Source organism: Alternaria rosae (genome assembly GCF_020736505.1).
Source record: "Alternaria rosae strain MPI-PUGE-AT-0040 chromosome Unknown BKA58scaffold_3, whole genome shotgun sequence".
In the NCBI taxonomy this organism is placed as follows: Eukaryota; Fungi; Ascomycota; class Dothideomycetes; order Pleosporales; family Pleosporaceae; genus Alternaria; species Alternaria rosae.
This window is the reverse complement of record NW_025763572.1, coordinates 131,631-151,528: the sequence shown is the minus strand read 5'-3', so window position 1 is coordinate 151,528 and position 19,898 is coordinate 131,631. Positions and strand designations below refer to the sequence as shown.

Here is a 19,898-nt window from a genome sequence, read left to right as displayed (position 1 = left end):
ATGAGGAAGGGCCATGAGATCGAAATCGACATGATGAAGCAGGAACACGCACTAGAGTCTGAAGCCGCGCAGAAGGACTACGAGTCCGACCTCGGCAGGCTCAATCAAAACTCCGCGAGTCTGGAACGTGCTTTCGCCGACAAGAGCTTGGAACTTGCGGAGCTCAAAGAGACAAAGACTAAGGAACCTGAAGTCCTCGAAGGAAAAGATACCAGTTTGTTCACTGACAAGAAGACGAACGACAACGACAAGAGTGTGGATATCAGCGACAAGAAGCCCGAGATCGACGCCCTCAAAGACACCGTCGGTATACAAATAGTGGCTGCAGAAAATCTCCGCGAGACCATCGAGGACCTCCGAGAGTGCAATGCAAAGCTTGAAGCAGATCTTCAGAAGAAGTAGGGCGAGACGGAGCATACGTGAGCGAGTCGCGACAGATTGGCGCTGAGGTGTACATGTCGGGGGCATTTGGAGTAAGAACCAGAATGGATGAATGAGTTTGATCCACAGGATAGCATTCTTTCATCTCTACTTCTCTTCTGTACATGCTCGATAATATCATAATGAATCAATGAACTCCCATAACATCACCATCATCTACACTTGTAAACCTGAATATGAAGAGGAGATATTCTTGCATTGGTATTGAGTACATCTAGTCGTCTCGTCGTCCATGTTCCTTCCTTGTTCCATCCTTCCATCAGTCCACCCCACCCCTCCTTATTTACCATACCATACACCTCATGTACATTGGACATAGATTGTGTTCCCTTGAGCCATCCGCCCTAGTCTATCTAGATATACAGCGAAAGCGTTTTGGAGTCGTCGGTATGCGTACGTAGAGAACACGCCCATCCATCTCCCCATGTCGAGATCAACCCGAAAACTCCAAAGAATGCAAGCCGAAGCGATACCGAAAAGCCAGATTCCCATGAATCAAAAGAGAAAGCGCATCAGATTCGTAAAACGCTGCTGCGAACATGTCCGCAGGTATGATACAGATCGTTCGCGCGAACAACAGCACTTTTCCTGTTATGTATACTTTTGGCGTAGCTTGTTCGTAACAATATCAGACAACATCAAAACGCAACACCGCGGGTTTAACGCTTCCTGGGGTTCGTCGGCTTCTTCTTCGACGGTGTCTTCTGCGCGTCTCCCTCAATGTACTTGAGGAGGTCCTCGATCTTGCGCTGGTCGACGCGGCCGCTTCCAGTGCGCTGGCTACCGGCGGCGGCAGCGGCGTCACTAGCGGAGGGCGTAGCGGCAGCCGGTCGCAGGGGGTTGCGGCCGGGAAGCTGCATGCGGCGGATGCGCGTCTTGGCGAGATCGTTGAGCTGCTTGGCCTGAGAGACAGCGCTGTGGGTGAGCTGTTCGAGCCAGCTCTCGGCTTCCTTGGTGTTGCGGTCCTCCGCACCGAGCACCTCCTTGAAGATGTTGTAAGACTCACGCATGCGGTTGACACCACCGCGCATGTCCTTGTCGAGAGCGAGAGCCTGGGCGGTCTGGAACAGCAGAGTCGCTGTGTTGATCGAGTTCTTGCCGCAGACTTCCTCGCAGACGGCGAGCGAGGCCTCGAACCAGAGTCGCGACTCGTGGTACATCTTCGCGGCTTGCAGCATGACGGCGGCGTTGTTGAGGGTTGTGATGGAGTCGGGGTGGTCGGGGCCGTAGAGGATCTTCCACAGCTCGAGCGCGTGACGGACGTAGATCAGAGCGGCTGTGGTGTTACCTGAGCCATGCTCGAACAGACCGACGTTGAGGTAGGCAAGCACAGTCTCCGAGTGGTCGACACCGAGAGTTCGCTCGGACACGATGATGGCCTTGTGTGCAAGCTCAAGAGCCGAGACCTTGTCGTCAAGGCTGTAGAGCAGGTTCGACAGGGTGTGGTAGGCCTTGGCTACCTCAGGGTGCAGCACACCGTAGATCTGCTCGTGTAGCTGGAGAGACTCGAGAAGCAATTCCTGTCCAAGCTCCTTCTGGTCCTGGGCAATGGACATGCGACCAGCCTCCAGGGCCTCCTCAGCCAACAAGCTCTTTGGTGAAGCCTCCTTGATGACAGGGACGATGTTCAGAATGTCGTCCGCATGGAAGGTTTGTGGAGCAAGGGGGACAGTGGGGCTGGCCGTGCGGGCTGGCGGGGTGCTGATGGACTTGTTCTTCTTCTTCTTAGAAGATGTGGAGTGGCCGTTGGTCTGCGGCGCGGCAGGCTTCTCAGCCGGTGCGCTGGCGGCAAAGGCCTCCTTCGTGAAAGCGTACGGCTTGCACTCGAGCTGGAGACCAAGCTTGAGGGAGACCTCACGGAGCATCTGCATCTCCTTGCCAGACTCGATCCACGACTGACCGAGGTCGTAGCGGAATCGTAGGGCAATCTGAGCGACAACCTCCTTCTTGAGGGTCTCAGGTGTGAGCTTCTCGAAGCTAAAGTCATCCTCGGGGTACATCTTCTTGAGGCTGCTGTCGCACTCTGCTACAGGCTTAGCGCTAACATCAGCGCCGAGCAAGCAGTTGAGGAGGTGGGCGGCAGCAGGTGCTGCGAAAGGCGCGGACACGTTGCGCAGCTTGGAGTTAGCAAAGTGCTTGAAACCACGTGCGATCATCTCCTGGATGATGAGACGCTTCAAGGCCTGAAGCCTTGGGTCGGGCTTGTCAGCTAGCTCAGCAAGCTTTCCAAGGTAGCGAATGTTCACACCCCGCTTGTGCAAGAGGTTGCTCAGGGATTGACCGTCCATTGGGAAACCGACTTCGCCCTCCTTGAGCTCCTGAACCATACGGGGAATGACTTCCGATGTGAGGTGCTCGCAAGCAGCGCGGACCTCAGCCTCGTCCTGAGCCCACTCCTTCTTGTCTTCCTCTGATTGCGGGTTCTGGCCCGAGAAGACATCAGGGTTGAGCGCGAAGGAGAATCCGGAAATGTCGACACGCTCCTGCTCAGGGTCTTCGGCCTCGGGCTTCTTCTCCTCGGTCTCCTTCTTGGCAACCTTGGCAGCTTTCTCCGCTGCCTTCCTCTCCGCCTTGGAGATTTTCTTAGCCTTGGGTGGCTTCTCCGCCTCTTCGTCAGAGTCCTCCTCTTCCGAAGAAGACTCTTCCTCTGAAGAAGACTCTTCGTCAGATTCCTCTTCCGACGAGCTCTCTTCAGCCTTGGCCTCCTTCGCAGGGGCTTCGTCCTTCTTTGCAGTCTTCTTAGCCATCTGTTCCTTGACGTACTCGCGCAGCTTGACCCTGCCGTAGGACTCTACGAGCTCTGGGCGGAGTGTGGTCATGCGGTGGGGGTAGTCCTTGTCCGTCGCCTTCGATTCACCCTCCTTGCTGGGCTCAGTCCAGTGTGCCTCTATCCAGGCAACATCAAGAGGTGTGAGGCGGTAGAGGTCCAGAGCGTACCGCCTGCCGTCGGTGCCGATCAGACCCTTAGTCTCAACACTTCCCTCAAGCTCGTGACGGACATTGTCCTTGTCCCAGACAGGATGCTTCTTGACGCGCAGCGCCTTGGAGAGCTGCTCGAACAGCGGGACGAATGACTTGTCATCGGCCACGATCTCCTTGCCCTCAACCGCACCGTAATCGATTTGGTGCTCACCGGGGTCGCGCTGCTTGAAGATTCCAGGGACTATGCTTTGACCAACAATGCGCTTTCCTTGGTAGTCAACGACGACGGTTCCGGAGGTGAAGAGGTTGTTGATGTCGAGGTTGTTCACTGCGCGGACACCGAAAACGTCCTTGCCCACAGCCACGCGCGCGGCCTCGTCGCCACCCTCAGCGCCAAATGTGCCGACGCCATCAGCGCCAAAGGAGTAGAAAATGTTGTTGTATACGAAGATCTGCGCGTCCTTGGCCTCGGTCGGGTTGAGAGGCGCAATCTCGCCTCGTGCTACCAACATGGCACCGCGGGTCGCAGCATCGTTGTAGTCAGCGAACAACTTCGATGTGAGGCGCTCGCGGAAGACGCGGTCGTGGACAGCCTCCTTTGGCATCTCCCTCGTCGACTGGAACTCTTCATTCCAGTCACGGAGGGTCTCAGTGTTCTCAACACCCGAGATCAGATAGCTCTCCTGTGTCCGCGCGAGATCCGGCTGGTGTGGGGTGAGGGATGACGTGGGTGCGGGCACCAACCATGGGTTGGCGGGGATGGCGTTGGAGAGCTGGAAGATGGTAAGCAGCTCCTTCTTCGCATTATGCTCAAGCAGTTCCTGGAACGAAGTGCGGAAGGATGGGGAGAGGTCCTCGAGGAGGGTGAGGAGCGAGTGTGCCTGCTTGTCCTTTGGTGACTGTCGCGGGAAGGGGTCGAAACTGGCATTCGACGACTTGTTGACGTAGAAACCAGAAACGTGAGCTGTGATGTGGTGTTGCTCGTTCTCGTTGGTCGTGACTACCAGGTACAGCAGGTGGCCCTTGGAGCGGAGGTGGTATGGCGGGGGATTCCAGGGCGATACGGCGATGGATTTGATCGTCTTGGGCGCGGCTTCCTCGGTGGGCGGCAGCAGGTTCTTGATGTTGCCCGATGCCTTGAAGTCGTAGTCTGCCAATGGCGACTGCTCCGGGCCGTCCTGCTTGGGCTTGGAGATCTGCTCGTGGCCGACGGTGTCGTGCAGTGACAGTCCGGCCATGATGCCGTGCAGCGCATCAGTACGGTCACCGGCAGCGCCGATGAGCTCGCGTACGCGGACCACATGTAACCGCGCCTCCTTCTCTGTGTATGGGTCCTCCACCAGGGTGAGAACGGAATCGGCCTTGAGTCCCTCGACTTCAGAGAGTTCGACGTAATCGTTGATCCGCTTGCCGTCGTGTTCCAGATGGAAGCACGAGTACTGGAACGTGTGGGGCGTCTCGATGATGCTCTGACGGAGGTCTTGCACCTGCTCGGCCGTTGAGATCTGGAGTCGTGAGTTTGTCGTCTATATTTTCTTTTCTAGTTCTCAATACGCACCGTTATCGGCATCTCAAACGGCTCGTGTGGGAGCTTGATGGTGACCTGGAAGATGTCTACATACATCAGTAGACATTATTTAGACATGGGAAGTCAATTGACATACTGTCTGGCTGCTGGCCAGCGCCATCTTCCTCTGTGCCCTCATTCTGCCCCTCTGTGGTGACGTCTTTGCTGGGCGTCTTCTCGACCTCTGCGTTGCCATTGCGGTTAGCCATGGGTTGCAAAAAGAGTTATTGCGCCTCGAAATAAATTTCCATCGCTGTCGTGTGCGGGCGGGAAGCTCACCAGACTTGGAAGCGTCATTGGTACTAGCGGCCATGATGGCGGGCTGTGGATATGTCGAGAATCACTACGACGCCGGGAAAGAACGACTGGGGAAAGAGGGATTCAGTCTAGGGAAGGAAGGAGATATACAGGACAGGCGCATTAATGTACAATGACATGCGGCGAGTGATGGGGAGAGAGGTGACTCTCCGGTCATGTCTCCAGAATATTTTTCTTGAGGGCGCCGGGATGGTCCGCTAAGCTCGCTCTCCACTTCCGAGGCCACAGGCATGTCATCGGGAAAACGGCCCCCATGCACCGGGGTCAGCAATATCGCGTTTGTTCCGGAGTACTGGAGTTGTCATGTCCTACACGCTGTGTCTGTCTTCACGTCGGCTATCGATATGGTGATTGACGCGAGTTCCACCATGCTGTCACCCACAGTCGCTCCTGCCGTTCGCACTTGGCGCTCGCACTTGGCCCCTGCGGCAAATTATCGCAACACCAGCGTAACAAGGCCGCGGTACCTCCTTTGGCGTCCCTCTCCTCCAATCTCATCCCGTCCATCTCAATCATCTCTCCTTTCACGCGTCTGTCTCTCGTTTAACTCTCCTTCGCTCCTTCATTTCTTATTCCATTGATTCTGGCAGGCCTACGTTTGACACGTGTAAAGCACGCGACACCAACGTAACTTTGGACGCGCCAACGCGATAATGTTAATGCTACGACATATTACGCGCGCTCATGCCGCGTTGACACGACAACCTTTCGCGTACCGGTCTCAGCAGGCTGGTCCGGTACTGCAAAGAACAAGGTTATGCCAGCCCTCTTTGGCGCGCGCTCTGAGTGGCCAATCCGGTCCTCCGACTCCTGGCAACGATGCGCCAAACCCCATTGACGACGCTGCAGAGCGTCTGGAGGAAGAGGAAGAGCAGCAAGAGGAGCAACGCGAGAAAAAGAAGGCAGAGTGGAAAAGCACGGCTTGGAAGATGTTTGAAGCTGCTGCTACTACCGGAGCCAGCATCTTCATCCTTGGATGTGTCGGCATTGGTTATACTAAGTACTACAAATGGAACGTGCTTGAAAAGATGGAGAACGCTTTTCGGGAAGGTGATCCTGTATTAGAACTTGCAGCTACCGGAAAGGAGATGCCTAAAGCGGGTGAACCTACTCGACTACAAGTCAGCAAGGACGTGGATGGTGATGACAAGGACTATGACCGCTGGATCCCACGTGATGAGCAGGAAAAGATTGACAAGATTGTCTGGGGCGAGACAAAAGGACGTTACCACCTGCTTCTCGGCGAGAAGGGTACGGGCAAGACGTCTATGCTTATTGACGCCATGGATAAGATCAATGGTGAGGGATGTTCGATGATGGAAGCCCATGCAGATCTCGAAGTCTTCCGTGTACGGCTAGGTCGCTGCCTCGACTTTGAGTACCACGAAGACAACATCGGATCGCTATTTTCCATCCGTGGGCCGCGCGATGCGGGTGCCATCCTTGACATTGAGCGTGCGTTCAACAAGCTCGAAAAGGTGGCTTTGCGGCGACGCGCGACTGTCGGCAGACCACTCATTCTCATCATCAATTCCGCACATCTGATCCGAGACAACGACGATGGCAGAGACCTTCTCGAACTCATCCAACAGCGTGCAGAGCAGTGGGCAGCCGCCAACCTCGCAACCGTCATCATCAACTCGGACAAGTACTGGGTATTCGAACGACTAAAGCAGTACGCGACCCGCATGGAAGTACATCAGATCAAGGACCTAAGCAAAGATCGCGCCATGCAAGCCTTGAGGAACTACCGAATGAAATACTACGGCGAGACGGTACAAGAATCCATCCTCGAAGAAGTATACGACAAAGTCGGCGGACGCCTAACCTTCCTCAACCGCGTGGCCAAGTCGGAAGACATGGTCGCGAAATGCAACAGCATCTGCGAAATGGAAAAGATCTGGTTCCTAAACAACTGCGCGATTCTCGGCGAGGAAATGGACGACGATGTCATGGACCAACAGAAATACGCTGTACGTATATAAACATTCGTCTATCAATGTCTCTGACTAACCCCCACAGTCCACAGCCATGGTCCTAGCCAACGCCCTCTACAAACTCTACCACGACATGGAATCAACCTACGACCCAAAGGAAGGCCACATCCTACCCTCCTTCCCTCTTCACCGCGCCCGCTTCATCATGACACGTTCCGACTTCATCCGCCAGCACCACGACCTGTCCATCTTCTCCATTGACTCGCACGCCGTTGTCCGCGCCGACTCAGTTCCCATGCAGCGCGCCTTCAACGAAATTTGCGCTGAACCTGGGTTCGAAGACTTCCTGGAAGCGACGCTGGAGAGGATTGGTGCGATTGAGAGTCTCGGCAGGACAAAGGAACTTACGTTCAAGGATTTGTGGGAGGGGGGCAAGTATCGGATTGTGCAGAAGGATGGCAAGGGGAAGGTGCAGGGTGAGGTGGAGATGGAGACTGTGCCTGGGAAGGGGGATGATGATGACGATGATGAGAAGGATGACTGAATGGAAGGGCTGGGCCGTACATAAGATGTTTGGACGTCGGGATGATTGGACTGTTATGCGTTTGGATGTATGATATAGGATTGGGCGGCTGCTTGATTCTGCGTGGCGCTGGTGTCTTGTGGGAAGCCGCGATACCCTAGAATGTCAGTTTTCCTATGTATGTGCCCATTCTACTTACTGTGCTCACTGAGAGGATTGCTGGCTGTTTGCTGCTCCACTTATTGTGTTCGTCGCTGACTCCTTCCGTCTTTGTCGCAGTGAGTACGTCTATAGTCTATTTTTTGGGCTCACCTCTCTCTCTCTCTCTCTCTCTACTTTCACCACAGCGAATGTATTCCTTAGCATTGTTTCTTCGTTTGCTGCTTCTGCTTCGCCCCGAGAGTTTCAGGACTAGTTCTCTTTTGGTCACTCCACTTACCACATATCGCTTACATTTTTATTGACTCTTCTGTTACCTGTTCTTTGTCCATTGCTAACTGATTCTCCCTTACCGGCCAATTATGAAGCTTTCGTTGTCGCTACTAGCTATCGTCGCTTCCACCGCTCTTGCCCAGAATCTAGCTAGCACCAACGCAACCGATGTGCGCGTGGCCGCGGAATTCGACCCCGAAGATATCGCGAGCGCCGCCGAGTGGACAGCAGCCTACGAGAAGGGTACTAGACTGGCCTGTCGACTCGAAGCTAACGACAAGGCCGCGGGAAGACTGTGGCAGGACGTTCGAAACCCACCCTCTGCGCGCAGCCAGTGGGCCGATGTCACACTCCAGAAAGAGCTGAAGCTTTGGGGTTGGTTCACTGGCAAATATGAACAAGAACTTCATTGCGATTTTTCCGACGACAAAGACCCTATGCATGTGAACCATCTCGGTAAGTCAATACCTCTACGCTGACCAGTACAACTTCTCCTCGAGAGGTGTATAGGCCAAAGATTGGTCTTTGATGGATGTTGACTGTTTATAGGAACGGTATTTAAGAGTCTCGGCGTTAACGACAAGCCACGCGAAAAGGGCGGTGATAACATGTGTTACAACCTCGAACACTTTGACGCAAACGCCGAGGATTACGATGAAGATACTATGGAGCAGTACTACGAAGTTGATGGCCAGGAATATCGTTGCACTGGTGCCCATGTTCGATTCGGTATCAACCAACGAGGCGGAAGTGAGTCTCTACGAGTGATTTCGGGTTACCACTTGCACATCAACATTCCCGTTCACCTCTCAGGTCGAACTTATTCCACGGCATGCTAATTGGTTAAAGTGATCATTGGCGAGAGCTTCGAAAGTCCTAGAGTCGAGGCGGAGGCAAACTGGGGTTACAGCCCCAAACAGGCCGAGCTTCCACAGCTGCAGCGCGTTTCCGACATCGTGATGGCGTTCTGGCTTCGCGACAATCCGGACCCGAAGAATCTCAAGTACTATCTTGTGTGCAACATCATCAACGAGCGAACTGTTGCGCTCATTAACGCTATCCTGAAGAACCACGGTCTCGATAAAATACCACACTGGCCCGGCATTGTAGCCAACATGTGGGATGAGGAAGGCCCGGCACTACTTGGTAAGTAGTCCCGGTTACCCGCAGAATGCTTCAGCACAGCACAGGAAGGAAGCGTCGCTCTGATCCGTATTCCATACGACATGCCAAGGACCCCGGGTTATCATAACGCTGACGAACTTCAGGATCTCCGTTGGGTGGCTCGCTCGCCTACTTGCTTGCCCAGCACAAGGCGGAGCTAGGTATCAAGCACGTCACTGAGGTCGTGATCTTCAGAGATGACTTCGCTCAGGATTGGAGTCCGTATGTGCAGTTGCTCTTCAGAATCAAAGACGTCCCGAACCCAGCTCCAGATCCAGCCCTAGGTGCAGAGTCAGGCCAAGCTCTGAGACTACGAAGTTCAGTCCTGGACGATGGCTTGAAGAACAGGATACACATCCACAAGATCTTCCCGGATACTAGGGCTCTTGTTATCGGGGGCGCATAGACGGGTGGAGTGTGAAGAGGCTATGCTGACTATGTGATTGGAGTTTAGATAGCGGTCGAAACTTGTAACGTATAGTTGAATCTGGTTTTCGTCCGGTGATAAGTACCAATGTGCTATAGAAGCCAGATTAGACAAGACAATCAAGAACATCCTGTACGTGAATAGACTCACAGCTCATAAGCATCGAGGGAACAGACTCTGCTCAAGCAGTAGTCCTGTTATGACGTGCGTAACATCCAAACCGCGGACATATCTACCGCTCTCACATCAATATCGCGTGACATCAAGCCCCTTGCGTGCAGAAAGCGCAACAAATGACGTGAACGCCCCACCCGTGCACTAAGCATTCTCGCTAAGCAATTCCCCACCGACATCCCGCTCGATGACGTTGCACCCACCCTCCTTTCGACGTCAATTTCCAATCACCTTTTAACTTTCCCATCGTGATCTTTTCGCCGACCCCAGCCGAGACGCTGATTAATACCGTTTTCGCGCACACGACACGCTGTTATTCGTGGGTCTGCGGCTGCGCGTGGAAGTGATAAGCTTCAGCGAAGCAACGATGGCGTAGGATCGACGCTAGCACCGCGACGGTTGGCGGGTGCTTGTTTTTCTTGTGGATATGGCGGGTTTGGAGACGGGTTTAAGGATTTTGATTTCTTTGGTGATGTGATGGAGACGGTGGAGGCGCGACGTAGGTGGTGTGGAGTGGCAGGAAAGAGGACCCTTAAGTATGCAACTGCCCGTGGGACCCCGGGGAGGCTCGATATACGCGCGGTGATTACCTTACAGACAAGTTTCCTGGCTATCGCGACTGGCACCCCAAGGCGTCTTTTATCCAGCCTTCCGTGCCTCACTTGCCCTCTTTCTCTCCAGCACGCGCACTTCGTTAGACAACCCCATCTTCCATCTCATTACTAGCATCCATATCCAGTCACGATGGCGGTAATATGGGGTCTCGACCTGAAGGAGATGCAATGGGGCAAGTTCAAGTCCGGCTACATGTGGAACAACACGTACCACAATCGTCGGACAAAGTTCATCATCTACCAACTCGCCATGATTCTCTGCGTTGTCAGTGAGAGTCTGGGAACGGCTGCGCTATCTGGTACGACATTTCCCTCCATCTCTGTTCATAGTGGCGACAACCAGCGTCTGCTATTCTCCAGCTTGAACATCAGCTAACATCCGACAGACTACGTCGACCAGCAAAAGTTCGTCTCGAAACTCGACCGTAACGTCATGATCCACAACAATAACTTCGTCGGCATCGCATCCTACAACATCTTCGTCGGTATCTTCGTTGCCACCATCTTCGGTGCGGCTTTCTTCTTTGATCTTTTCTGGCCTGAGCGACAAGAGTCGAGAGGCGTCAAGATCGCGTGGAAAGTTTGCTCTGTCTTCGCTTGCATGCTTACGCTCTCCGATGCTCTTGCATACACGTACATCACCGCGAGCAAGAGTGCGCACCTCACCGGCACGGATTTTGAGCGTGGACAGGGCCTGTTGTCGCAGTTCAAGAAGGCCGGTGAAACTCCGCTTGCTTACAACAAGAATGGGCGGGCGATTGCTAGTGTTGTGTTCCTGTGGCCGGGCATGATCTTCACTTTCGTCAGGTAAGTCACGCCTACTATCATCCCTATCGCTCGATGTCACTGACTTGTTCGTCTAGCACATATCTTCTCTGGCACTCGTTGAAACATATCGAAGACCACGGATTCTTCTCCACACACGTCCGCGATGAAAAGATCGCCGCGGGCGTTGATGGCGCAGAGCCCGAACCAAGAGGCAATGCCGTATAGAATTGGCTCATGAAAACCATCACATTCGATTCCAGTCCCGGTCCCTCTCGTCCCGGTCCCTCGACTCCTCATCAGGATCATGAATTGCAAAATCTAAGCAAGTCGAACAAAATTGTCGTCACCGCTATTAGAGACGGACCTCCAGACCAAGCTGCTCCTCTCACATCCGATTCCCATGCCGGTCCTTCTCGTCGTCCCGGTCCCTGGACTCCTCGTCGGGATCGCGAATTGCGGAAGCTACAGAAGAGGACCAAGACAAATATCGCCGTTGTCACAGACGGACCTGCAGACCCACCTGCTCTTGGAAGATGGGGAAGTAGGGATGCTGCGCATGGTCCTGTTGTCGAGATGCCCGTCGAGACGCTTGTTGAGCAGAATAGAGCCGAAGTGCGGAGTAGGCTACAGATTGGAGATCAGGATAGGGATGAGATGGTCAGGCAACGTAATGAGGAGTTGCTGAATAAGAACAAGGATTTCATCAACGAAAGGCCGTTGAGTCCACAGGAGTCTAGATGATGGTTTGGTGGAGTATGCCTCTGGGTTTGGTACGGCGTTTAGGGATAAGTGGGAAATTGAGTATTGATACCCTGGTAGCTTGGTAATTTGAATAAGAATGAATAATGGCAATTCTTCGATCGTTGCGTTGGTCATAGTGATGATGCACCGTTGTCATATGTCGATTATCAAAGGACATGCTGTGATGTTGTCTTCCTGATGACAGATTGCCGTCGATGCTTGAAGATGGCATGTCATATACCAAGTTGACAATCTACCCACATATAAGCAATTTCTCCAACGCAGCGAGTGTCTATCTATATCCCTACTCGGATAATAACTGTTAAGCGTGCACCATCAGCCCACCGGTTCGAATTCTCGCTGTATATCTTATTGATGAGCTGCACGCTGTCAGGAACATCAAACACCCAAGAGAAGGTCTACATGTAGCTAGCTCATACCAAGCAGAGCATGCATTCTTTCACAAACCCGCCTTCCCCACCACCATATGCCCTCCCAGCTCCCTCAGCCCCCATCACGCCACCATCCACATCCCCGGTTCTAGCCTCATTCCATCTCGACGCCACCCGGCGACCACTACACCTTTTCTTTTCGCCGGAACTACGGCCCAATGCACACCCACAGGAACATCGTGAAACACAACCTCGCTTCCCGTACCCACCACTGCCACACCACTTTGTCCCGCGGAGCAAAAAGCAAGAAAAAACAAACAGACCCTGTGAGAGTTCAAGCCACAGTAAGCCACGGTGACGCGAGGGCTTGCGAGCGATAAAAATGATACGAAAAGAAGAAAAGGGGAGATCTCGGGACGGAGGGAGGACGGGAAAGAGGGAATAAAGATCTGGTGGCGTAAAAGCCACGATGACGTGGAAAGTTGTATATATGGAATGGGGATGGGAAGACCGAGGCTGTGGGTGAAAAAAGCAAAACCAGGTCAATTCACTCCAGACGCTCAAGAAACCGCATGACGCAACTGCTTCGCGAGTAATGATGTGATGAGATTGGAGGATGGAGGCGAAAGAGCAAGAGTCGTGTGCATTGCAAAGGTTGCAAGAGTCAGCAGGAGTAACGAGCCCGGCCTACGGCAGAGTCATGAGAAAGAAGAAGCAAACAACGAGGAGATAAATTGAGCATGCGAGGAGAGTTGCAAGAGTCAAGAGTGTTGCGGAAGCGTATGCGAATACGGCGGATGTGCGTAGATGGAGATAGGGAAGGATGAATTTGCATGGTAACTTGAAAGATGACTCCGTAAAGCAACGCGAAGCGACGCAATGCAAATGTGATCTCAACAACCAGCCTCGATGCTTGAATATGTGGTTCAAGGTGCTAGCAAGAGTCTTGCCACCTACACTACACTGGGTACTACCGACTTGGCCCTCGTCTACTCTCCGCGGGAATTCGCTTTGTCTACACCATCCAAGTAGTAAAATGCATCGTCACCCTGATTACGTATCATTGCAACAAGGGAAGATATGATCCTAAGTCTCCGTCCGGATTACCGCCACAACTCACCTGAGAAGAAGTTCTTTCGATGGGATTCCACAGCGCTGGATACTTGAGATCCAAAGAGAGCAACTACAACGAACGACTACCAAGTTTCAACATCACCAACTCACCTACACATAAACAGCCTCACCAGCGGCTCCGCTCCCCTCCAGCATTTCGGACAGCGGATCCGACGCCCTCCCAGTCAGCCTCCTCCTGTCTGAAACCCGGCATCGCGTCAACCTACCCTCGTCCTCGGAGCAATGGCACGGCTCCATATGCATGTCATACCCAAGACGAGTCTGACATAAGCCCCACCGCACGCATCTTCCACGTGGAAGCGGAAAGCCCGTGGTCCCTGTAAACATGCGACAGCGACAGCTCCGACCGATCGCATTCAATGCAAGCAGGGTGCCAGGTACGTCGCTAAACCGTTGCATCAATGGTTGATCATGTGAGACGAGACGGGCTCGGGGACGATGAGACGAAGGGGAGGAAATTGGAGATTGTTGGAGATGGGCGTTGTATTGTTCCGAGGCGAGATCTGACGGTGTTAATGCCGGTGATGTGCCGATTGTGGGACCGAGGTACCGCGGGTACTTGTAATCAAATCAATCCATCGCTAGAACTCTACCTAAGAATCTACCATTTTTCGCCGAGGATAAGTTGTGCTATCGGCGTGTACTGTATTTGCATTTACGTCATGAGACAGACTCGCAAATGCTCTCCAAAGCAGATGAAACGCGGTGATAGATGTGAGTTGCCTTGGTCGTAGGCGTAGGCTAAACGGAAGACGGGGGACGGAGAAAAGCGCTCAGCTCGGCGAAATGACATGTCGCAGCCCTACGCATAACCCCCGAGCCCACCTTGTACCTTCCAGGTATGCTTTCTAGAAACACGTTCGCGCATCAAACGAACCAAGCCCAGTCCAGCGCACGCGCGCGTCAAACAGATTGTAGCTGTCAGTCGCGTTCATTCCAGTCCAGCAACCGCACCAGCAACAACGTAACCAGCATTCCAACCCAAACCCAAGGTCTTCGCAACCGAAATATGCATTTTGTGTTTCTCGTGTTAGATGCCGGATAAAGCTTGCATATACACAACTGTGACAAGACATACGTACCACATACACTTCTGCCTGCCTAATCGATAAAGCCCATGACAAACTTCCTCCCCGTCGCGTCGTCGTTTCAAAAAATCCCACCTATAAACTTCCAGTGGTGCCGGTCTGTCAAAGAATTGAGATCATCATTCGCAACCCGTGCCAACGGTGTTTCAGCACCCAACGGCGTCCAAGCTAGGTTAAGCGTACCACGTTCTCGCCGCCCATCCTAGGTACTTTCCTGTTTGGGAAGCTAGCGTGGGAAGCGTCGGGCTGAAAGAGAAGCTGCGCTAGTACGACACGAGATTTCGCGTGGAAGCTATGCCGCGGTCGATAGGGCACTGTTGGCGTTGGCTGGGCTTGCCGCTTTAATCAAAGTTACGCGGGCTAGCGTGAAAGCGGTTCCCGTGTCCGCGAAATGAGGATGCGTCTGTGAAGGGAGGGATAAGTAGGGCTGAAGAAGGGTTTGTGGAATGATGCAAGGCCGGTAGGAAGGCTGGGATGTCTGTGCGCGCGTGAGTTGTGCATGGACATGGATTGCGGCGTCATTGGAGAACGAAAGGAAAATTGCGAGAGATCGCGATGGCTTGCGTGGTTAATATTGCGCGCTGGAGGATATGCTTGTTGTGGAAATTTTGGGTTCAGAGTCTCTAGGCAGGAAAGCGGGAGGAGGAAGCCGTGGGCTAGAGGACGTGTCTTGATTTGTTCGGGTTCTGCTTTTGCCGTTGGGCCTAAATATGTGCGCGTCCATATCGATTGAACGCTATCGAGGTGATGAGCTAGCAATTAGCCAGCCATGAGTTTATTTGGAAATGACGCTTTGTCTTGATTGCAACTGCGACGACGACTTCAAACTGTCCGGCGATCGCTCATGACCCTAGAAATGGAACCTGGGCCTGCTATCTCCACAAGCTGAGGTGTGTCAGTGACGAAACAAAAAGATAAGTGCGGTGCGGGAGAGCGTGGGATGTGACCCGGTGGACGGGAGGTTTCAAATAACGAGGAAGGTGCGTGGGGTCGTACCTTCTCATGCCAGCTGAGCAGTACGCTCATGGCTTGGCCGCCACCCTCGCCGCCGCCACGAGTATGAATCTGCGAGAAGCCGGTCGGTTGGGGGGTGATGTCGCGCTTGGTGCCTGACGGTGCTCCCTGTGCCATGCCTTTGTAACTGCAAGTACTTTTGTTAGTCTATGTTTCTGGATGTACGACGGTGGCGCGTGGTAGATGCTGGAAGGCACGATGGCCAGTAGAGGCCGGTGGGCGGTGAGGCTTGTAAGAGACCCAAACGAGACGGTGGACGTACATGTACTTCATCAGGACGTCCAATGCTTCGGTTCCACCCGGTGCACCGTATATCCGGCTGAGCATTGGTGACATGTCCGACTGGCGTATGGATTGTAGGATCTCGATGACGGTCGCAAGGTGGACTTCCTGTGGTGGTGGTGGAACTTGTCAGCTTGGTCTTGGGTGGTATAATGTCGCCGACCTGGTCGTCGGTAGCCCAAGTCCAGAGACGCGGTGGTGATGTGACCAGCCGTCTATACCTGGAGAGACATCCAGACTGGTAGCTTCGTGTCTCTGGAGCTGTCTCGAGCTATGCTGAGGCGCAACGTACCTTGCCCTTGTCGTCTGCGCCATATGGGGGGTTCTCCAATGCACTCTGGAGGGCCCCCTCATTGTCACCACCCCGTAGCAGTTGCCGTATTTGCTGGGCGTTGGCCTGGACATCGGCCGTCGAGACAGGCGCAACGGCGGGAGCGAGGGAGCTTAGGTCGAAGTTGGCGGGGCTGTCGGGATCCAAGGCGTCGATGTTGATCGTCCGCCAGTTGATGTTGGCCATGGTGGGTGGTGAGATTTGTGTACAGACGAGTGTCTAGCTGCAAAGCGACGACTGTGTTGGTGGTGGAGCTGTGGTGAGGTTGCAATTCGGCGCGCCGTATTCGTGGGGTGCAGTGCCATGTTCTCCACTCTGCCCGCCAAGCTTCGAAGCTACCCAGTCCAGCACCCGCAACATCTAGCAAAACACCCACAAGGTAGAACGAACCAGGGTCGCCGCTCGATACCGCTGCATGCGGATCGCTAAGACCATTCGATGAACCCGCGACGGAGATCCGCAGCGCCACATGTGTGACGGGAGTACCATGGGTGTGGGTGAAAGCGATCACAGCACATGCAATGTCATCATCGAGGAGGGAAAATTGATAGTAGTAGATGTTGATTAGTCTAAACTTCAGCCAGTTGAGTCGCGAGACACAAGTACAATGGCCCAGGCGCTCAGTCTAATGTTCAAAGCTATGGGGAGAGCGGCCCATGCATGTCGTTCATGAGGAGCCGTCTAAAGAAAACAAATCCGTTGAGTCATGGTCGCCGATTCGACCACTCCAACGCGCTATAGTACAATACAACTCGTGCCATGAGTGCCAGTGAAGGCTGGCGACGATCAATCTACCCCAGTGCGCTGTCCGAAAGAATGAAATGAAGGTCCGTTTTTGGTATCTATGCCTGGGCCCAACCGTCTATAAGAACGCCGATGAAAAGAACTTTTTTGCCGTAAGGGAATGTCGCTGAACGTGTGACGCAAGAGAGTGAGGAGGCTGTGCGATGAGAGTCGCTTGATAACGCCGGAAGCCGAAGTCGCAGGGGTATTAGGTCGCTGAAGAATCGAAATGGTCGCTGATGATTAAAGTGCGTAATTCCCAAGTGGCTCCGTGGAACAAGTTGCGCCGTTAACCCAAGTAAGCTGCGCGGTGAATGCGCTGGAAATGTGTTGTATGCGGGACTGAATCATGGTCAGTTGACGTGTTCATGCAGGGTGCGACGTGGCTGTTACTTACGAGGCATGGGATGGATCCCTCTAGTCTCAACGGAACAAGCAGCTTGCCGCTGTCGAAGTGATGGCATTGCGAGGAGACAGGCAATGGCGGCAGGCGAAAAAAGCAATGCTCCGTCGAGAGGTGGTGACGCATCTTATTTGGGCGGTGGTGGAGGAGGCTTGGGGGTGCCAGTAGTGTCGTAGGCTCCGCGACCCATGTTGTTGGACTCTGACTCTCTGAAGATCATGTTGTTGACGAGTGTGTTCTCTGGTTTATAAGTCAGCATGATGTTGCACAAGAAGGTCCAATGTAGACACGGTGAATGCAGGACGTACCAATTGAGGAATGCGTTTTGTAAGACGTGCCGGGCTGAACACCTGGCCTGTGCAAATATATTTGTAGAGACGAAAAGTGAGTGTGGTAGTCGGCGTTCGTTCGTGCAAAAGGCGATACAAAGAGCGGCGCGGCGGTGGGCGAGCTTTATTAGATAGTGTCGTGTACCCGTGGACTGGCTAGCAGTGACTGGGGAGTGGGGAGGAGTGGAATGAGTGTGGGTAGTTTGAAGTGAGTGAGGATGATGATGGCTGTAAACGAAGGGCGCCCTGAAGCTTCTATATTCGCGGCTTGAATAAGGGGGCCTGTTACTGACTTGCCAAAGGTGGCCTTGGCTGTCGGCGAGACAAATGAAATGAGAGACAGTGCTTTTCAGAGCAAAAGCCCTGACTACATTGCGCATCGGGAGCGACGGGTCTTTCGGCCTGTTTCAAGGTAGGCTCCCTTGCCATCATCAGGAGCCAGGGTGATCTGCGCACTGTTACCACCAAGCTGGTTATCCCCCTTGAATAGTGCCGCGCTAGAAAGCCGTACCTGCAGGCGCTAACGATAGCCATGCCAACGGCTTCGCTGGGGTGCCACCCTGCGAAGGGTGTGCTTGTGCTGGCTGCTTCAGTGCCTTTTCACCGTAACATGGCGTAACATGGCGTACCATGGAGGCGATTCTCAGGCGCGTCTCCCAGCGCACTCACTCGGGCTCGCGGCCCTATCGCATTTGCCATGACTACTCAGTCTCTCTCGCCGCGCGCTTCCAGACACGGCGGCTTAGATGAGACAGTGTCAGCGCTCCCGTCTCGCTGCTTTGACCGGCGGCGTCGACTCGTGCCGCGTTTGTTGGACTGCGCCAGAAGCAAGAAGAGAAGGTTCAGAGACGCCACACAGACTTCCGGATGTCCTTCCCCGGCCGGTCCACTGCCTATGCTGAATCACCTCTCTTGCAGCCCTGTCTGCCCTCCATGCCTCCCAGCCAACCGGGTTACTGGCTGTCGGGATCGCAGTGCACTTGCCTTTGAGCGTGGCGGCTGATGTTTGACGGGACATGTTCATAGCAGCTTGCTTTTGTGGTTTGATGAACCGTACGTGTCTTGGACGCGCCTTTGCTTCCTCGTCGTTGCTTGTGACGGGGTTGCGCCACGTGGGATGGGCTGCTCCTGCCTCAACCAACCCTCGCGTACGCGGCGACGAGGAAGGAGCTGCCCTCGCCGCAGCCCAGCACCACCATCACATCTGCGGCGTGCAAACAACTATGCCTCTGCACCACCGCCGCCAAAGCAATTCGCCAGCAGCATCGCCAGGTGCCGTAATGAGAGCGTTGCCCGGCTTGCGGTGAGTGGGCCCGGCGCCACGAAAATCTCGCCTGCGGTTTGTTCTGGAAAGCCTCTGGAAGGAAGAATGAATCGCCCGCTGAGTCGCCCTCACTCCCAGGCTGTCCCTGACCATCGCAGACAAACTGACACAGAATGCGCACTTATTCACGACTAAGAAATTTGGCCGCCGGTCGTTCTCAGACACGTCGCATTCGCGGATCGCTGCAAGCCTTCCGCGCCTCCAAGCACACGGATGCTGCATGCGTTCGACGTCCCGGGATCATGACCAGCAAGGTTTCGCGCACAATCGCTTGCTTCTCCAAAAACCTACACGTCTCTGCCTCTCTGACGCACTCTCTCACCCACCACGGAGACCAGCCGTCGCCATGACGAATTATTTCTGGCACGGAACAGGCGATGACATCGCCATTGCCCCCTTGGGATTCCTCCGTATTACAGCCCGCTGCCCATCGTAAACACATTTGCCAGAATGCAGCCGTTATGCCAGTCCAATAATATAATTCGCAAGCAGCACCAACCCTGATTCGCCGTCCTGAGTATCGACAGGGGTCGCGTGCTTCACAATCAGGCTGAGACGCGCGACAAGGGCATCCCGTCCTTATCCACTAGCCTCACGCAGAGACATGCCGAAAGCCACGCGACACCGCCTGCGCGCTCGACCAGCGTGGTGTTTGCTCATATTGTCCTGTGTGTATACTGAGAGATCGCTGTCTCCCGCTGATACCTGCGGCCGTCGTACGTTGGGCTGCCACAGTCTCACGCCTATCAGTGCGGGAGCGTTGAGGGCTCAAACAGCGTTCGCGATCTTC

The 19,898-nt window shown here is 54.0% G+C and overlaps 6 protein-coding genes across 6 annotated transcripts; 3 read left to right on the top strand and 3 right to left on the bottom strand.

Annotated features, from left to right (window-relative positions):
• Positions 1–651, bottom strand: BKA58DRAFT_453902 (uncharacterized protein). Its single transcript, XM_046174490.1, has one exon. The coding sequence runs from the start codon at positions 466–468 to the stop codon at positions 52–54; it is 417 nt and encodes a 138-aa protein (XP_046027051.1). The 5' UTR covers positions 469–651; the 3' UTR covers positions 1–51.
• Positions 620–5,539, bottom strand: BKA58DRAFT_334137 (clustered mitochondria-domain-containing protein). Its single transcript, XM_046168213.1, has 4 exons — positions 5,210–5,539; positions 5,028–5,114; positions 4,922–4,977; positions 620–4,868 (listed from the first exon to the last, which is right to left on the bottom strand). The coding sequence occupies exons 1-4, from the start codon at positions 5,241–5,243 to the stop codon at positions 1,101–1,103; spliced, it is 3,945 nt and encodes a 1,314-aa protein (XP_046027050.1). The 5' UTR covers positions 5,244–5,539; the 3' UTR covers positions 620–1,100.
• A 152-nt stretch (positions 5,540–5,691) lies between these two features.
• Positions 5,692–7,979, top strand: BKA58DRAFT_115424 (uncharacterized protein). The gene is made up of 2 exons (XM_046164013.1): positions 5,692–7,221; positions 7,271–7,979. The coding sequence occupies exons 1-2, from the start codon at positions 5,902–5,904 to the stop codon at positions 7,727–7,729; spliced, it is 1,779 nt and encodes a 592-aa protein (XP_046027049.1). The 5' UTR covers positions 5,692–5,901; the 3' UTR covers positions 7,730–7,979.
• Positions 7,980–8,132: 153 nt separating this feature from the next.
• On the top strand, positions 8,133–10,102 carry BKA58DRAFT_334135 (uncharacterized protein). Its single transcript, XM_046168212.1, has 5 exons — positions 8,133–8,596; positions 8,690–8,890; positions 8,990–9,286; positions 9,409–9,823; positions 9,882–10,102. The coding sequence occupies exons 1-4, from the start codon at positions 8,230–8,232 to the stop codon at positions 9,708–9,710; spliced, it is 1,167 nt and encodes a 388-aa protein (XP_046027048.1). The 5' UTR covers positions 8,133–8,229; the 3' UTR covers positions 9,711–9,823; positions 9,882–10,102.
• A 249-nt stretch (positions 10,103–10,351) lies between these two features.
• On the top strand, positions 10,352–11,600 carry BKA58DRAFT_115498 (uncharacterized protein). Its single transcript, XM_046164015.1, has 3 exons — positions 10,352–10,818; positions 10,906–11,326; positions 11,383–11,600. The coding sequence occupies exons 1-3, from the start codon at positions 10,650–10,652 to the stop codon at positions 11,510–11,512; spliced, it is 720 nt and encodes a 239-aa protein (XP_046027047.1). The 5' UTR covers positions 10,352–10,649; the 3' UTR covers positions 11,513–11,600.
• Positions 11,601–15,419: 3,819 nt separating this feature from the next.
• Positions 15,420–16,787, bottom strand: BKA58DRAFT_115437 (actin-related protein 2/3 complex subunit 5). Its single transcript, XM_046164014.1, has 4 exons — positions 16,231–16,787; positions 15,919–16,046; positions 15,639–15,783; positions 15,420–15,527 (listed from the first exon to the last, which is right to left on the bottom strand). The coding sequence occupies exons 1-4, from the start codon at positions 16,453–16,455 to the stop codon at positions 15,465–15,467; spliced, it is 561 nt and encodes a 186-aa protein (XP_046027046.1). The 5' UTR covers positions 16,456–16,787; the 3' UTR covers positions 15,420–15,464.
• Positions 16,788–19,898: the final 3,111 nt, after the last annotated feature.

What these genes read in the sequence shown, in the direction of transcription:
- BKA58DRAFT_453902 (XM_046174490.1), bottom strand. Translation starts at nt 468, where the DNA reads ATGCCCCCGACATGTACACCTCAGCGCCAATCTGTCGCGACTCGCTCA.
- BKA58DRAFT_334137 (XM_046168213.1), bottom strand. Translation starts at nt 5,243, where the DNA reads ATGGCCGCTAGTACCAATGACGCTTCCAAGTCTG. An exon ending in CAATGACGCTTCCAAGTCTG is followed by an intron (nt 5,115 to 5,209) that starts GTGAGCTTCCCG and finishes ATGGCAACGCAG; the next exon opens with AGGTCGAGAAGACGCCCAGC. An exon ending in CGCTGGCCAGCAGCCAGACA is followed by an intron (nt 4,978 to 5,027) that starts GTATGTCAATTG and finishes TGATGTATGTAG; the next exon opens with ACATCTTCCAGGTCACCATC.
- BKA58DRAFT_115424 (XM_046164013.1), top strand. Translation starts at nt 5,902, where the DNA reads ATGTTAATGCTACGACATATTACGCGCGCTCATGCCGCGTTGACACGA. An exon ending in TGGACCAACAGAAATACGCT is followed by an intron (nt 7,222 to 7,270) that starts GTACGTATATAA and finishes TAACCCCCACAG; the next exon opens with TCCACAGCCATGGTCCTAGC.
- BKA58DRAFT_334135 (XM_046168212.1), top strand. Translation starts at nt 8,230, where the DNA reads ATGAAGCTTTCGTTGTCGCTACTAGCTATCGTCGCTTCCACCGCTCTT. An exon ending in TATCAACCAACGAGGCGGAA is followed by an intron (nt 8,891 to 8,989) that starts GTGAGTCTCTAC and finishes AATTGGTTAAAG; the next exon opens with TGATCATTGGCGAGAGCTTC. An exon ending in GGAAGGCCCGGCACTACTTG is followed by an intron (nt 9,287 to 9,408) that starts GTAAGTAGTCCC and finishes GACGAACTTCAG; the next exon opens with GATCTCCGTTGGGTGGCTCG.
- BKA58DRAFT_115498 (XM_046164015.1), top strand. Translation starts at nt 10,650, where the DNA reads ATGGCGGTAATATGGGGTCTCGACCTGAAGGAGATGCAATGGGGCAAG. An exon ending in GGGAACGGCTGCGCTATCTG is followed by an intron (nt 10,819 to 10,905) that starts GTACGACATTTC and finishes AACATCCGACAG; the next exon opens with ACTACGTCGACCAGCAAAAG. An exon ending in ATGATCTTCACTTTCGTCAG is followed by an intron (nt 11,327 to 11,382) that starts GTAAGTCACGCC and finishes TTGTTCGTCTAG; the next exon opens with CACATATCTTCTCTGGCACT.
- BKA58DRAFT_115437 (XM_046164014.1), bottom strand. Translation starts at nt 16,455, where the DNA reads ATGGCCAACATCAACTGGCGGACGATCAACATCGACGCCTTGGATCCC. An exon ending in GCGCAGACGACAAGGGCAAG is followed by an intron (nt 16,047 to 16,230) that starts GTACGTTGCGCC and finishes CCACCACCACAG; the next exon opens with GAAGTCCACCTTGCGACCGT. An exon ending in GACGTCCTGATGAAGTACAT is followed by an intron (nt 15,784 to 15,918) that starts GTACGTCCACCG and finishes AAGTACTTGCAG; the next exon opens with TTACAAAGGCATGGCACAGG.